This window comes from Microchirus variegatus (assembly GCF_963457635.1).
Source record: "Microchirus variegatus genome assembly, chromosome: 1".
Lineage (NCBI taxonomy): Eukaryota > Metazoa > Chordata > Actinopteri > Pleuronectiformes > Soleidae > Microchirus > Microchirus variegatus.
This window is the reverse complement of record NC_139802.1, coordinates 6,999,693-7,016,756: the sequence shown is the minus strand read 5'-3', so window position 1 is coordinate 7,016,756 and position 17,064 is coordinate 6,999,693. Positions and strand designations below refer to the sequence as shown.

Genomic DNA, 17,064 nt, shown 5'->3' with positions numbered 1-17,064 from the left:
AAATTTAAGTTTAAGAATGTGTTTTTCCAAAAACTGTTCAGAGAGAGAGAGAGAGAGAGAGAGAGAAAAAAAGGCTGCTTCTCTAAATTCCTACAGATGGAAAACTAATTTGATTCCACTGCAGCTCAGACACGGTCAGTGTTTTGTAAACAACGGTGTGCAGACAGAAATGGCCACGACCTCCACAAAGTGCAAACAGAGAAGGTGTCGGTGAACACATAGCGTTCGGTGAGGAATGCCAACAGTGAACATTTCAAAGCGGCGAATAATTGCTTCAAGTCGACTGTAATTGGTTTGTCTAAAATCTGCCTTCTCTCAGCTGCTCGCATTTTATTTTTAGACACAGTTGTTACCTTTGTTAGGGTGCTCTCTGTAAACACCAGTGGAACAAATGATTCAGGAAAGACCTTGTTATTAATTCTTCCACCTCCAATGAAACATTTTTGACACCAACTCTTTTCTCAACTCAAAGTGGCTACTTTGTTATGATAAAGGACAAACTGTCATCTTGCAGTGTGTGCTTCAGCAGTTCAGATGGTCATTGGAAGTTTCTAATGTTAACTTCATCACATTTCGTTTATTTTTATTCAGAATTTGTAGGTTTTTTTCTGCATTTTAACACCTGCAGTTTTTGTTTTATTGTGAAGTACCATGTAACTTTGTTTTGAAAGGAGCTATATAAAGCTCTACAGCCAAACTTAACTGTATTCAGTGTTGACTATGCTTTCAGAGTTAATATCAGGTTAGCCATCATAAAAAATCATATTTGCATTATTTAATTACTGCGAAATATAAAATACTACTGGTTCTTCTGGTTCCTAAAAACATAATTACATACACAAAAATATAAGCCACTGTAGCAATGATACAAAGTACCACTTTGATAGAATCAAGGATCATCCTGTTTGTGTTTATTTATTTTGCAAGGTAATGAAGTATATATCACTTGGGTTGGGGGTGTGCAAGAATCTTGACATGAATGCTCTGTGTTAAATGTAACTTAACATATGTGTCTTTTTTTTAAACAAATACAAAGGCTTATTTTACAATAACAATTACCATTGATGAAGGGCTCTTTCATTACCTTCGACCTTCTGCATGGCTGAGTGTCTAAGGCTTGCACGTGTATCAGATATACCGTTTCTCACTGATGGGCTGATAAAGGCATACAAGATTTTTGAAAAGGCCTCCAGGGGCCTTAAGTCCAGGGGTCTGGAAGCCCAACAAGTCATGTGAGGGGCCCAGAGAGCTGAGACAGAGCCCAGTCAGGCAGACACAGAAAATACTCACACCACTGAGGGAGCACTAACTGGCCACAGACACCTCCAGGGCTTTGAGAATACAAGTGAGATGGTGAAGATTGCTGAGCGATCAGGGGCTACCATTTACTATGATGACAGAGGTCCAGAGAGCTGAGGCTGGGAATCTGTTCTAATAGAAAGCCGTCAGACTGGTGTGCATGTGTGACTTTTGACTCTTTGTCCAAGATCGATACTTGATTCATGGCCCTCCTTTTTAAACTGTCCTCAACTTTAAACTATGGTGCATAACTTTTGAAACATAAACAAATGCCTCTTACATTTAAACCATTGTCAAATGACTTTACACGATGTTGATTAAGCCTATCAGCTCCACATGGCTCTCTGCCTGTGACTCCCTCTCTCTCAGTACAGCAGTTTTTTTGCTTTCATGTCTGTGGTGAGATTACCGTGCCAAGCCCAGAGTGACGCATTTTGGGTCACGACTGAGCAGGTGAGCAAAATACTACAACCAAAGCAAGACAGCTTCATACAGCAGCACTACGTCTGAAAACACTGACGCTGAGCACATGAAAGGTTTAAGAAGTGCTGAAAATAAACCTGGACATTCAGTCGTTCAATCACAATCTTGCAAAAGTGCTAATGCGACACTAAGCAGTTTCCTGGATGAAGTCTGGACAAGTAACGCTACGTTAAAAAACAGATTTACAAAATACTACAGAAACAGAGCATTGCTCTCTCTCTCACACACATAAAGAGAGGGAGAGAGAGGGGGGAGAAATCTCGGTCATAGAAACTACACTGTTTTTGTAATTACTCAAAAGTCCACAGGGGGCAATAGAGATTCTGCACTGGAGCGTGAATTGATCAATACCTGATACCAAATCAATTGCGATCAATGTTTAACTCTCTTTTTCTCGTCTGTGTGCGCACATGTGAACATTTCAGCCAACTAATTTACTCCCCTCCAGGGAATCCATATGACATAATTTCCTCTTGTAAGTCATCAGGGCTAAAACAGCCAGATCTACACACACTTCTGACCTGTGCCTCTACATTCCAGCAGAGGCACAGGCTCCACTTGTGTTCTCCAACACAAGTCTCACAGGGGAGGCTGATCTACTGCACCCCACATTTCCTCCGCTGGTTAAACGAAATTAGGTCAGGGGTTGAAAGAGGTTAAAGGGGCTTTTGGGAAATTTCTTATAACGACGTGCAAGCACAGATAAATTAATTAACATGTGAGACCGAAAATGAAAAAAAAGGCACATTAGCAGAAGTTTAATCAGAATTCTCTGAGGCACAAGGGGGACAACAAGTGGTCTTGATCATTCACAGCCATAATGACACAATCAATTCTTCCATGTGGTCAGCTCCAAAGGCTCCGAAATCCTATTGATCTCTTTGTCTGTATTGTTTTTGGCCATTTAACCCACGTGATTTATCTGTGTGACTCAGAGAGCGGGGCCAAGTTCAGACGGAGAATCAACCATTAAAGATCAGAGCCAACAGAAGTAGTCCAGACATGGATCCTGTTCGTGTTTATAACCTGGCCAGAAGGCAACAACATTACTTAGTCACAGACATCCATCCATTGCTCTTTGATTTCCTTCCAATGACAGAAAAGGTCACCAATGGGCAAGTTGGAAAATTATACTGCACGCATTTAGGAAGGTGCAGCAGCTGATGGACTAAACATGATGAAGGCTGACAGATTAAAATGTGCACTCAGACTCACGAGGGTCAAGTCCACAGTGACGTCCATCATAGCAAGGTTTATTCAAGGAATGATACAAGCTTGTGTGTTTATGTGTATGTTTATACCACATGTTGTACATAAATGTTTAAAGCTGCAGTATGTAACTTTAGTTGGTTTTGATTTTGGTGTTATCATTTTCCTCAGTTTGGTCTTTGTGAACAGAAACAATGCAACTTTTTGGTAACACTTTAGATTATGGAACACATATTCACCATTAACTAGGTGCTTACTAACATATATAAGTAGCATACTATGCCTTTATTAGTAATTATTAAGCATGTATTATCACCTTATTGTACATAACCTTATTCTACCTCTATTACGACATGAATTAAGATTTTTCCTACATAAGGTGTTAATATGTGGTTAATATTTACTAATAAAGGGCTAGTATATGCACGTTAGTAGGCACCTGGTTATTGGTGAAAAGGTTCCCTAATCTTAAATGTTACCAAAAAGTTGCATTGTTTCTGTTCACAGACCAAACAAATGTTTTCTTTTGCTTTGTACTTTATCTGAAAATGGGCTCTGTCAAGCAAAACTATCAGTCTGATGAAGGGGAGCATTTGTATACACTGGGCGATGCAGGGGCAGGCAGGGACAAGCGGCGTTTATCCCGTCAAAATGCTAAATGATCCTTCTCGTGCGATGTTGCTGCTGCCGTCTCTGTCCGTCTTGACATAAAACGAATCGCTCCGAGATTTAAACACCGCTATACTATAAAACACAGAAAGACGTGTGGAGCTGGAAGGCGTAATCAACACCGTGCGAACTCGTTTAACTTTTGTTTAGACGTAACAGACATTTGTTTGCATTTACAACGTACGCACTACAGATTTAAATGATGTTTCAGTTGGGGGTAAAGGAACATTAGAGGTGCAAAAACATTCACACATAAAACATGACGGAACACACACACACACACACACACACACACACACACACACACACACACAGATCAATAAAAATGAGAGAAAGACAAAAAAAAGAGGAGGGAAGAGGGGAAATTAGTTTAATGATCTGCAATATCCTGCCCAACATTTTATTAGCCTCTTAAGTGTGTGGTCTGAACCCCTCACAACAAGCTGTTAAGTGGTAGTGACCTTGGAGCGCTGTTGTCCTCTAGTATACCTGCAGACGAGCTGCCTCTCCCTGAACCCTGACGTGCACGATCGTTCACATTACCGACATGGGACAGATAAATGAAGCCGCCGCTAAACGTGGCCTCGCTTCCAGGTTATCTGGGGCACACATTTGAGTTTGTTTATATACCATAAGTCTGTGAGTGTGAGGGGGGTCATCAGGCAGAATCATCAATTTCCACGGTGCATGTAAACACATGTGGTTCTGGATAGGTTTATGGAAAGACCAGGTGCTGCGGGATTGATTAATAACATCCTCGATTAGCCAGTGCTGTAAACCGAGGTGTGAGAAAGTAGAGAAGAGGAAAGCATGCTGTGTTTATGGGTGTAGGAGCCGTGCTGCTCCTGTGCAGCCCGACGTACCCCTGAGGATGTAGTTCTGGTAATTCTGGTCCGCCTCGGCGCCGACTTTTATCAAACATGTCAGTCCTTCTGCCACCACAAACTCGTGCACCAGGTCCTTGTCATCCTGGGAAGAAGTCAGGGAGGAAAATATTTAGGATCCATCACATATCAATGTAATCATCGACTACACATTAGAGTTACATAAACCTTTGGTCGCATGACTGAAAAGCAGTTGTTTTATATCACTTATATGGCTCGCCACAGGTCACACACACACACACTTCTCCTTTTACACTCAACACAATTCTCAGCTGAATAAATGTAATCAACATTTTTTTTTTTCACAGCCTCTACATGTGGACAGATGAGTGCAGGCTGCCTGCAGCGTGCTCACATGGATTCCTGTCGCTTTGGCTTTCCCACGTCGTCCCACATTTTGTCCCTCGATGACAAAACCACCTGCATCTCACACACACCTGTCTGGGAATTAGTAATTTAAGGCCAAGCAGGAGGCTTTCTGCGCGGGATTCAACATTTTCTGATTCACTCTCCTGTTCAGACAGGATACAGAGGAAGCGAGCAATAAACACAGTGAGGTGGTCAGGGCTCCTTCTCTCCCAGGAGGAAGCATAAGTGCTTCCAGAGCAGCTTCACCGTAGATCTGTGATGGAGACTCCAGTCATTTGGCAAACTGTCTAAATATACACCAGGAGTGAACTGAAGAGACGGAATGAAAAACAGTTCCGAGATGCCACATGTACGCTACATGTGTGTGATGTGGAGAAATAATACTGATTTCACACTGGTGTGGACTTTTCATTACACAAAAAAGGAAAGAGTGATATTTATAGCCACTGAAACCTTGCAAATCCACATGTAAAAAGTGAAGTATGATCTGCTTGGAATCTGCAGCAATGTTTCATCTAACTGTCCTCGACGGTCAACTGCCTACACCCAGCTCAGCCAAGTCTGAGTGTGTGTGTGTGTGTGTGTGTGTGTGTGTGTTCTTGTACTTGCGGCATACTGAGGACCAGTGAGGGTTTTTAACCAACAAAGTGAGGTCATTTTTACGGAGTGAGGACATTTTGGCCGGTCCTCACTTTGAAATCATTTCCTTATGTTGATATAACATGCTATACTCAATTTTGGCTCAATTTTTTTCTTTCAAATTTTGGGTCAATTTTTTTCCAAATTTTGGGTCAATTTTTTCTTTCAAATTTTGGGAAAAAAATTTTTTTTTCAAATTTTGGGAAACATTTTATTTTTCTAATTTTGGACGACATAGTATAATATGACGTTTTTGTCAAATTTTGGACCAAAATTTTGGGTAAAATTTTTTTGTCAAATTTTGGACGACATAGTATAGTAGTTTTTGTCAAATTTTGGACCAACATTTTTTTGTCAAATTTTGGACCAAAATTTATTTGTCAAATTTTGGACCAAAATTTATTTGTCAAAGATTTTTCAAATTTTGGACGACATAGTATAGTATGACGTTTTTTTTGTCAAATTTTGGACCAAAAATTTAAAAAAAAAAAAAAATGGAAAAAAATTTCCAGCCCTTTTTGCTCTGGGGCTCCACCTGCGGACTTTTGGTGGTACTGCACCCAGTAGTTCTTTATAGATATCATTCATGAAGTAGATATTTGTAATTGTGTTGATTTATAAAGTGGAAATGATGGTCCTCACTTTGTCAGCAACCCAGTCCTCAGTATGCAGCAAGTACAAGAATGTGTGCGTGTGTGTGTGTGTGTGTGCGCACACTTGTATAAGGACCTTTTCTGGCATAAACACTGATCTTGCCAGGACCAGGTATCTTCATGGAGGTCCTAATATGGCAAAACCTAATTTCTATGGAACTGGTTAAGTTTAGGGCTAAGATTTGCTTTGCAGTTAGGTTAAAGTTAGGGTTAGGCATTAACTGGTCATGGTTAATTTAGGGATAAGGCTTTGGTTAGGCTGTCCTTAAAAGTATAAAAATGTCATTTTAATAAGTCAGTGTGAGCTACAGAAGAGAAATAATTACCTGAAAAATCTGCTTGAGGGAAAAAAGGGCTCTTCGTAGCTCACGTCCAGTTGAGTTGTAGAGTTTTTCTGCAAGGAGAAGAAAGAAAGGAAAATAATGGAAAAAAAATCAGTTCACAGTTACAAGTTGCATCTTTATAGCTTGATATTGTCGTACAAAAAGTGAATAAATCAAATGTTTCCAAGAAATTAAGGATGACTGTAAAAGGAAGCCCGTGTCCTTCAGTGTAACATTTGCTCCACACATGAGGTTTCCATCCATGAACTGTTTTTTCTCCTTTAAAATCACTTGAGTCATTAGCAGCAATTATCCTCAAGTAGCGAAATATGAAACACATCCTACAAGAGGAACAGTGAGAGCAAAACAGTAGGAGAAACTCGGAGCACATCTGTAGAGAATTAACGAGAGGATGTTTTCCGCTGACAAAGCCATATCAGTGGCTCACCATAATGCAAAGTCATGGAAGGAGAAGAAGAAGAAGTTTTAACAGCACACATACAAAACACCCAGTAGTCAGATACTCCAACTCTAAACGGGGCATAATATAGGTGTTACAATGTTTCTTGCAGCTACTTCACAGCTCATCATCACCCTGTGTGCAGGCTGCCCAGTCTGCCAGGGAGTGGCAGCAGTGAGCATAATGTAAGCAGCTCTCTCATCACTGCTGGAGAAACTCAGCCTCTGACTCAGCAAAAGTTGCCCCTCTCTGCTGCAGATACAGCAACGGAAGGTGAACTCTGTGGTGCGGTGTCGATGATGCAGAGGAGAGAATAGTATAGTATAGTATAGCTCAGTGCTGTCAGTCTCGATGTTGTCTTTTTATTTAACCGCTGCTTTTTACTATTTTATTATTTAGATGCTTTTTTATGCTTTCTCAACATCCTCTATCTCTCTCACACACACACATATACACATAAACACATTTGCAAAGCTATTCTTGTGAGGATTTTATGATTTCCAGCCGAACCCAAAAAAAGCCCACTCCCTAAACCTTGACCACGACCATTGACCATAGCCAATTTAATACTAGGTCCAGTACTGATCACTAGATATTGGAAATATCAAAAAGTTAAATCCTATACAATCTAAAACCCTAAATGTCCCATTTTAAATGGAGCAGAAACTTGCATCAGCACAAATATGTTAACAGTTTAGTAGTTGGTATGGACAGATGTGATATCAGTATCAGAAACACAAGAAATAGTGGCATCAAGACATGCCCCAAACAGAACCACCATTTCCATCTGAATCCTAACTTTATCCCAAGCCTCAGAAATGAAGTTCTGCCTCATTAGGACCAGGCTTTGGTCCTCATGAGGACTAATGGTCCTGACAAGGTCAGTGCTTAAATCAGAAAAGCTCCTAAGGACATGATAAGTAGTCTGCCGAGAGGCTTCACACTGTGTGCCGCACCATTGCAGCTGTTCTTGCTGTTCTCTTGAGCAGGACGGGGATTTATCACCGCACAAGTGCATTTGAGTTGCTACTTGAACATCCAAATATGCAATCTATGAGGGAAACGAGTATGAAGCCAAACACAGAAGCACATACTGCCTTGAATACACTCTTCACGCACATAAGTACACACAGTTGTGCCCGTGAGCTCCTTGTCTTGAATAACAGCTGCCACTAATTCTATTCAGATGAGTGAGAAACACACACTGAGGAGTGCATATACATTTGGGATTCAGGGCAACAAGCCTCTATTCATGATTGTTGTCCGCCTCTTCTTCAGCCGTAGAGTAAATCCTCTCAGCTCATGGACTGAAAGACAGAAGGAGAGCGGGACAAACCAAGTGTGTTGCCAGTTCTGTGGACATACACACAAGGTACTTTAAGACCAGGGGGCATTTCACATTTTCACAAAACACATCAAATATGCACACACAGCTACAGGTTACATGAATGATGTAGTCCAGGGCTGTTCAACTAAAATTTCTGGAGGGCCAGCTTTTCAGATGGCTGTCCAGTCAGTGGGCCGGTCAACCCCTGTACTACTATTTCATGTTGCATGTGCAGTATATACAGATACAAATAAATACGTAATGTTATACATTATTTAGAACTTATTTATTGAAATGGCTGCTAGTTTTGTGCAAAAAAAGGTAACAAAATCAGCAACATTCAGGTATAATACAATTTGCGTATAGTGCAAAAAGGTTACAGTTACAGTACCACCAACATTTGGGTAGAACAGTCACAATTGGCTCTTACAATATTAGTGGAAACAATATAAACAGCAATTAAGGTGCAATGGCCACAATAGGCTATTTTGCAGAAATATAAGTAACAGTACCAACAAGACACTGGTACCGCCACTGTTGGCTCATAGTGCAAAATATTCTGGTAAATACATAGGCCACCAACAATTACAGCTGTACTATTATTTGCCAAAAGGGAAGCAAAGTATCACAAAGTGTCGCAAAGTGCCAGAAATAGGCGAAGCTACAGTTTTATTCGTTTTTTAATAATACATTACATTCATTATTTATGGGTTAATGGGCCGCGGGCCGGTCCAAATTGCTTGAAGGGCCGGATCTGGCCCCCGGGCCTTAAGTTGAATAGCCTTGGTGTAGGCTGTATAAAATGACTGATTATTCCCACTTTGTGAAAACTCTAACCATATTTCGCAAGCGAGCACATCCACAACTGATGCTTTTATAATATGAAATATGAGATAAACTATGAGTCATGTTTTGAATCTACCATGTTACAGGACATGTTATTGCAGCGAGAAAGTTGTCAGCCGCAGTTTAACACTTCACAATCCCTAATACGGCTGTGATCCACTCTACTTCAGACAGACACTGGAGATGCATCTGTGTTGCAGACAGCCTGGGACTGGGCCACGTGCGGTTAGATTAGCTTGCATTTGATGAGGCTGCATGCTGAAATCAAACACCTCCCAATCCAGTTGCAACACAGTTCCTTATCTATAGAGGTTGTCTTTGACTTTGAATTTATGACTCTGGTGGTATTTGATGTGAGTGAAGCAGTACGGCTTTTCTCTACATGGCTCAGACACCCAAGGACTATGATGGAACTTTCCCGGCACATTATTGGCAGCTACATCCAGAAGGAATTAAGTCTTCTCTCTATGTGATATTAGTGATTTATGCTTTATAAATAAGAGGATGAAGCTGTGACTCTTCATTATGATCCCTCTAGTGCGGAACTCCCAGCAAATCAAGACTTCCAAAGTCAGCATCATCTGTTAAATGTCTTCTCAAAATGAACACACACGTTTGTATAAGGTTACATCGTCATATTCTTATCTGTTTCTCTTAAGATTCTATGTGATAATCAATGTATGTGGAAAACTTATTTATTTATCTATTTATGGCAGAAAGCATAGAAAATAACAACCAAAATCACATTAAATCCACAAACGTAGCTTTGTTTCGTCATTTAAAACAAACTATTAAAACTCACATCCGTTTCAGTGTTGAAGTTTTTTGCAGCTATCAGAAACGGATGCCCATCTCCCTGATTCTATTATGGGATGAACAAAGTGATGGCTAATGCAGTGACTCCTCTCCTCTGTGGCCATAATGCGCAGGAAGATGACTCACACACTTTAGATTAGGGATCTCTCAACAGACAAACTCTCTGATCACTGAAGCAAGAGACACAGCTGGGACATGCTCCGAGTTACTCATCTCACCTCCACCACACTAAACAAACATCGTTTAACACTTGGAATCAATGTTTAACATAAAATAGTTCCTTCTAGGAGTCGTTTACTGCATATTGCATGTTGGTCAGTCAACACATTTCAACAGCATCTCTCACTGATAGTTGTGTTCAGGTCACAGCAAAGCATTAGAATAACGATGCCCCGGCTCTGGGTATAGTGGAAAAAAAAAAGTTTTAGAACACACTGCAGACACTTTCACACATGCTAAGCCCCTTCTTTGCTCTTCTAATTTGGGGAATGTACTCCGTCTCAGGTTTTAACTTCCAGCCAGTCATGAGCATTGTTAAATCTCAGTGAAACAGCATGCTGCATTTTTATTGGCTCACAGACACTGATTAAATTAACTCTGAGGTACTGAAATTTGATATCTAGTGACAAGACAGTTTTGATATTTGGTGACAGAGAGAAAGTTTGAGACCCAGTTGACACCACACAAGTATTAAAGTGCAATACCCAGCTCTAGTGTTTGGAACAGCTTCTACTCACACAGCGCTGCCATTTGCACACAGAGTTTATGGCCTTTTACTTGGCGTTAGAGCAGAATAAAAGAGTCAATCGAATATATATTCTTATCCATGTCTGAGTGAACTCTGCAGGAACAGTAAGTTTCCTGTCCTCGTCTATGGTCAATTCACCAATGCACCTTCCAGAGGCCGATGTCTAATGAGAAATATCTCAGTGGGGATTAGTTCCATATCATTTGGCACAAATATGCACCCAAATGGCCTTCTGTATTTTCCTATAGTAGGATCTATCTAGATCTATCTATCTATGATACAGCTAAATTAACACAAACAAACCGTAGAAGCTTAGTGAATTCAATATGCAGTACTTTTTTTTAATACTAACTGTGCTATCCAATTCTCTGTCAATTACTCTTCATTGTACAGCCTAAAAATGTGAGGAATGTGGGAGTGCATTTAAGGACAAGCAGCCCTTTTTTTTTTCCTCCATTCACCTTAGGATTTTACTGAAACGTACCTGACAGAGGAATGACTCAACAAAGTGAAAGTGTTTCTTTGATGCCTCAAACTGATGTGCCACAGAGAGCAGCTGTTTTTCGACCTCTTAAAAACGCAACGCGGTCGCTTTTTCCTCAGCTGGCGCAGCTACAGGGGTGTAATGGTCTCATAATTATAACAATCATAAAGGTAGTAGTGGAATTTCTATAATGATCAGGAATGTGCTCTAATACACAGAGTGAAAGAACCCTGCAGTGGGGCCTGAAACATTTACACATGAGATGACTCCTGCCACCTTCCCTGTGCCTCCTCAGACACCTTCTGCTTCCCAATGTCAGTGCCAGCACATTCCAGTCATGTTGTCTTATCCAAGTCATGGGTCGCTTTTTTTTATATACATCACCACATGTCAATCTCCACCTAGAACCAGTCCCTTAAAACTTAATGCCGCACTGCATTAAGTTTAAGAGGCTTTTCTCGTTTTTCATATAAACACATATCCTCATACAGATACGAGCTACTCATCTGTTTTGAATGCCATTATTTCCAGAAAGTGCCATAAAATTAAAAGGGATGACTACTGCTGCTCATGCTTCCAGCAGCAGGCGGAACCCATAAACCACATCTAAAGCACAGCCAGGAAACCCACAAAGACCCCACTGGGCAGGACAACCCAGTGCACACTGCTGTAAATTAAACTGTGTTTGCTTTCAGGAGCAAGAGCTCAGACAAGGAGCGGAGGGGGATTGCCGCTAACATCGTACTAAACGTCCCTGAAGTTCACAGGGAGATCCGTCGCTTTCACATGGGAAGCAGAGAAGGACTCTGCAGTCGAGAGAAGAGTACGCATGTATGGAATCATGGGGTTTTCTACAAAGAAAGCTGCATTTCATAGTGTATAACTTAAAGGTCCCATATTATATCCTATTTCTCCAAGTTAACCTAGTTCCCTGGTGTCCTAATGAACATGTCTGTGACATGCTTGAAGCACCACAGCAGTTCAATCACCCTCCCAAATAAGCCCTGTTCAGAACACTCGGTTTAGTAGTATCTCTTTAAAAAAAAAAAGGGGGACAGGAAATGACATCAGCCACAGAGGCTACTGGGAGCTAACAGCAGTTATCATTTGGAAAAGTGATCATTTGCAGGCTCTAGCAGGCACATTGCCGTCATATATAACATGTATCCACTGGACAGATAAATCCTCTGAGGCTGGAAGTTTGTGTAGAACTCTGTGCTGCACTGTGGAGCCAAGAATAGAAGTTTTCACGGACTTTGCGGACTTCCGGTTTCCAGATGCTGTTGCCCTCGCCAGCACTCTCGCGTGTTTTACGGACAAAGCGGAGTGCATTGCGACGTCCCAACGAGTGCGGAAGTCAACATTACATGTTTCATATTCTGTATTAAGACTGAGGAGGACCACACAAACGTGAGTGAGTCATCTTTTTTCACACTTTGGCGACTGGTAGGGCCTCCAGAGTCCCAAATGCGTACTAAAATTATTAAAAAGCTGGTTTTGCATAATATGGGACCTTTAAAGGCTCAAACGTGGATGTGCGCTGTCTGTGTTGCATCTTTCCTCATCAAGACCTGTCATACCTAAACACAAAAGGACTGATATTTTGAACTAAAGTAGGTCAACAGCATGCAAAGTCACCAGTCTGCCATCACCCGCTCAGCTAATCTCGCATCTGGTGTGTGAAGTTATTTCTGTGGCAACTTCAAACACAAGGAAAGCAAATAAATAAATAAACAAACACAGTTTCTTTGGAGGATGCAGGGGAGATAAAGGAAACATTTGTTACAGTATTCAATCATATGATCGGCTTAGGGCACTGTCACACCTTTTTTTTTTTTGGGGGGGGGGGTGAGACAACAGATGACCTTGTTTTCTTTAGTCATGTCTCACCAGGTGAAACAAGAAGCAAAAGTGTTTTGAGTGGGGTGAGTGTGGTCAGCCTGTAACACCTCTTCAGACCAGGAGTTGGTACGGCGAGCGCATAGCAGTGAGCAGCATTTCTCAGAGGTCAGTAATCATTGATCACTCTTCAGTAAAAGACTGAAAAAGCAACAGTTCATGGAACCATCGTCGAAGCATTCAATTAATTAGCTTCAACTTATATTAATCAAATAGCAGGAGATGAGTGTGCTTTAAGGTCTTTTCTGAAGTAAAATCTCTGCACAAGTAAAAAAAAACATCACACCATTTTCTGTTCTGTTAAAGAAACTCTAAGTAGTCCTCATTTTACATTAAGAGCTGAGATGTTTTGTGTAAACCTGTTTTTGTCTCATCTGTGAGAGGACGTTGTTTTAAAAGGTCACAATTTTCCAAAGGTCCTTGATTTTTGTCACTTTAGGGAAACGTTTCAAACTAGGAAAACAATAAACACAGCCTCTGCACTGGTCAAAGCTGGACCTGGAGAGTGGACTTCAGTCCCAAGCCAGTGCCCTGCCCATGTCTGCATTTAGCTGTGACCCAAAAAGTCCAGAGCCTGCTCTGCTGGTCAGTAAAGGCCACAGACTCTGCGAGAGGAACTGGTGGTCAGACTGAGGTCAGGGAAACTGCAGCCATCTCGGAGAGCACGGCCTCATGTGTGCCAACGTTTGCCACATCACTGCCTGCCGTGTGTAAGGATGAAGGGATCCATCATTTCATTTTCGTCCTCTGGTATTTTCATGAGAAACCCTTGAGTTTACAGTAAGTGTAATAGCCTTCAACAGTCACGACAAAGCAGCAGGACAACATCAACAGAACGTCCGTCTCATCCCTGCCACCCTTTCTCCTTTCTTACAGCGGTGGGGAAAGCTGCTGTTCAAACAAAGCTGAAGAGAAAACACGAGTTATTAAGGCGACAGACCTCCCAACGTGTGTGTTGGCTTGGAACATTTATGGACTAAGCTTCATTATTATCCTTCTTCCATGTGAATGAAAACACAAGGTGAATGATGGGTCAATAAAAGCAGATTATAGCACTCGGGTGGAAATCATTAAGTAGGAATGCAGGTAAGAATGAGATCACGTTCAGCGGTGGATCAAGACAATGATTTTAGGAAATTGCGAGTGGGTGCACACACACACACACACACACACACACACACGCAAGGATATGTCTACAATCACAGAAGAATAAAGACAACAATTAATTTGTTCCTGTTCCCTGGGGTTTATTCAAATGCTTTGGAAGCTGTGATGGAAGACATATGGAGATAATGGTTTAGATTAGAGAAAACTGAGTCAGGGGCCACACACACACACTGAAGAAGCCTCTGTCACTGGGAACAGGAAGACCTGCATGGACCCACAGGATGTGAAAGTCTCTGTGCGGACACATCGCGAAGGCATCACCAAAAACAGCTCGTAAATCTGGGTTTAATCTGGAGATGAGAAAACGGTTAGCCTATATCGCACGACTGTCTAAATTAACAGCCGTGTGTGTTCCCTTTGTGCGTCTGTTTTGCTATTTAACTGCTATATGAAGACCTTCCACATAAGCATTTCGTGAGGTTAACAACAACGTACGCCTGAGTCACATTCTCTTCATGTTGCATGTTTATATGACAGTGTTAGGAACGTGCAAACAAACCATGTTAATTCTTTCTGATTTAATTTCCCTTCACGGATGTTGTACCTGGACTTCCTCTACACACCGTGTGTCTCATGGGAGCGGCGAGGATATCAGGTTGCCGGTCCGTGACACTCTATCCTGGCAGAGGCATTTGATAACAAGCCATACCAAGTTCCAATAAACATAAAAAACCTGGCTCAGAGAGTTCAACAGCTCTCATTGTCCCTTGATGGAAATGGGGGAAATTGAATTGTTGTGTTTATTGATGTGTTTACCCGAGACACTTAGGGAAAGTTTAGATTTTTGTCAGTCACAATAATTCCCCAGCTTTGGGTAGTAAAGTATGTTGGAGCACAGTCCTACTGTTTAGCCTCGTACACCCTTTTTATTATTCCTGGAGATTGAGCATGTGCTGCAGAGCACTTAAAGGGCAGGGCTAATTATCTCCTGCTAAGCTTCTTCAATAAACTGTACGTTAAGCAGCCGTCAAGATACTATCAAATGCTGTCGGAGAGAAACAGCGGAGGAACGTGGAGGTGGAATCTGCAGAATTCCAGATGAGGAGAGAGTCATGACAGCGAGGCCAATGTGAGGACAGACAAATCTTTCATTAGTGCCTGCCTGTCTAATGACTCATTCCTTAGTTACCAGGTGGGGTGACCCTCGCTACATCCCCTAATAAACAGCCGCTGCTTTTTTTTGTGGCCAAGTGCCCCCTTCACCTCCTCAGAAGGGTTTCCCCACACTCGCAACCACTGACGCAGGTTCGTAGTAAAGCGGAGAGCAGACTAAAGGCTCATGAACTCATTCAGCAGACCAGACAAAAGCCTGACACAGATATAAACAAGGGGATCAACAACTGAAGTGAGTCTGGTTGCAGTTGCAACAAAACCAGCTATAGAGCAGTCACAGTAAAGCCTCTCTTCACTAAAGTTTGCGAGTAAACCCTGGATGTTTAAACCCCAGTGAACTCCACAGCTCTCAGTTCCAATGTTTTTTTTTACTTGTGTAGATGATCCGATTGGTGAAATTAAAGATATTGAGTGCCATCCCAGGTTTTAAAAATTAAAGAATTGCTGCAAACATGAATGCTAATGGCCAGAGGATGAAAGTGTGCCACAGCGTTGAGCTGGAAACGCCGCACAGCTGAGAAAAAGAGCAGATGAAGTGGAAATTAGCTTGTGTTTGTCCACTAACGCTGATCAGAAGCCGATAAAAACCTGTGTGTGCTGCTGAGTCGTTTTGACCCTGGAGTAAATGTCAGTTAAACACATTGATGAAAATCCACTTTACTTTCCACTTCAAATACATTTTTTAACCAATGGGAATTAGCTATGTCTCTGTGTGCTATGACAAAGAGAGTAAAGCTAGTCCAACGTCATGGTTATTACAGTTGTGTCATTGACTTTGTAGGTGAACCCTCCTGTAGTAAAACCCATATATAAAAATGTGGACTCTGAAATGGATGAAGGTTTGGTCAAGGCCATTTCCCATATGTTGCTTGGCAGCTGTTGCAGCCAAACAGCTTTTCTTACTCCAATAAAACAAAACGTGCTTATACTGTAGATGTAGGACCAGATGCTGAAAGAGAAAGATCTAAAATCTCAGTCCATATATTCCCCTTTTATCACATGTGCACATATATGCTGTACTATTTTTTTTTTTTATTCTTCGTATCCATAAAAAAACATGTCCACAAAACCAAGTGCTTTTCTCAATTTAGACTTTATGATCCCTGAAATCAAAAAATGTTTAATTTCATGTTCTGCAATTAAAGGAGAAGTTCTTTTTAAGCCTATTTTCTTTCTAAAGCAACGCTGGAAAAATATTCTCAATGACCTCAGTGACTCTCCCTTAACCTGCCTCACTCCCCTCTTCCTCTCTCACTCCTCTTGGCCGTCTCTCTCTGTGCCTCAAACTTTCTCTGCTCCCTCCTATTCTCAACAACCTGACATGTGGGGAAATGCACAAGCGCAAACTCTGTCCAATAAACACAGTTGTGCTGAGGCCACGTCTATTTTAGACTCTGCTCTTGGAATAGGAAGCAGACTGATGTGGACCCGACCCACACACACAGCTGTGACAGTACACCATCGCATTTCCATATACTGGCCAGTCTGTGACAGCACTTAATGGAAAATGATGATGATCATCTCATGCGGTCTTTGTGTCAAAACAATGTCTTCTTCTTCCAATTCCTATTTTATCTTTTTTTTTTACCAGTTCTGCCAGTGCAAAACACTTCTACTCTCTTCTTCTTAGTTAAAAGGGGAGGAACCATCTGTCAGTGGTTTATGTAAGGATGCAA

At 41.4% G+C, this 17,064-nt stretch overlaps 1 protein-coding gene across 1 annotated transcript in view; it reads right to left on the bottom strand.

The window, feature by feature from the left end:
• The window catches only part of fhod3b (formin homology 2 domain containing 3b), a 117,873-nt gene that overhangs the window by 55,474 nt on the left and 45,335 nt on the right, over positions 1–17,064 (bottom strand). Inside the window, exons 4-5 of the mRNA XM_083890694.1 lie at positions 6,532–6,599; positions 4,524–4,629 (exon numbers count right to left, since the gene is read on the bottom strand). Of these exons, the coding sequence (XP_083746820.1) occupies positions 4,524–4,629; positions 6,532–6,599 (174 nt within the window). The remainder of the gene's footprint in view (positions 1–4,523; positions 4,630–6,531; positions 6,600–17,064) is intronic.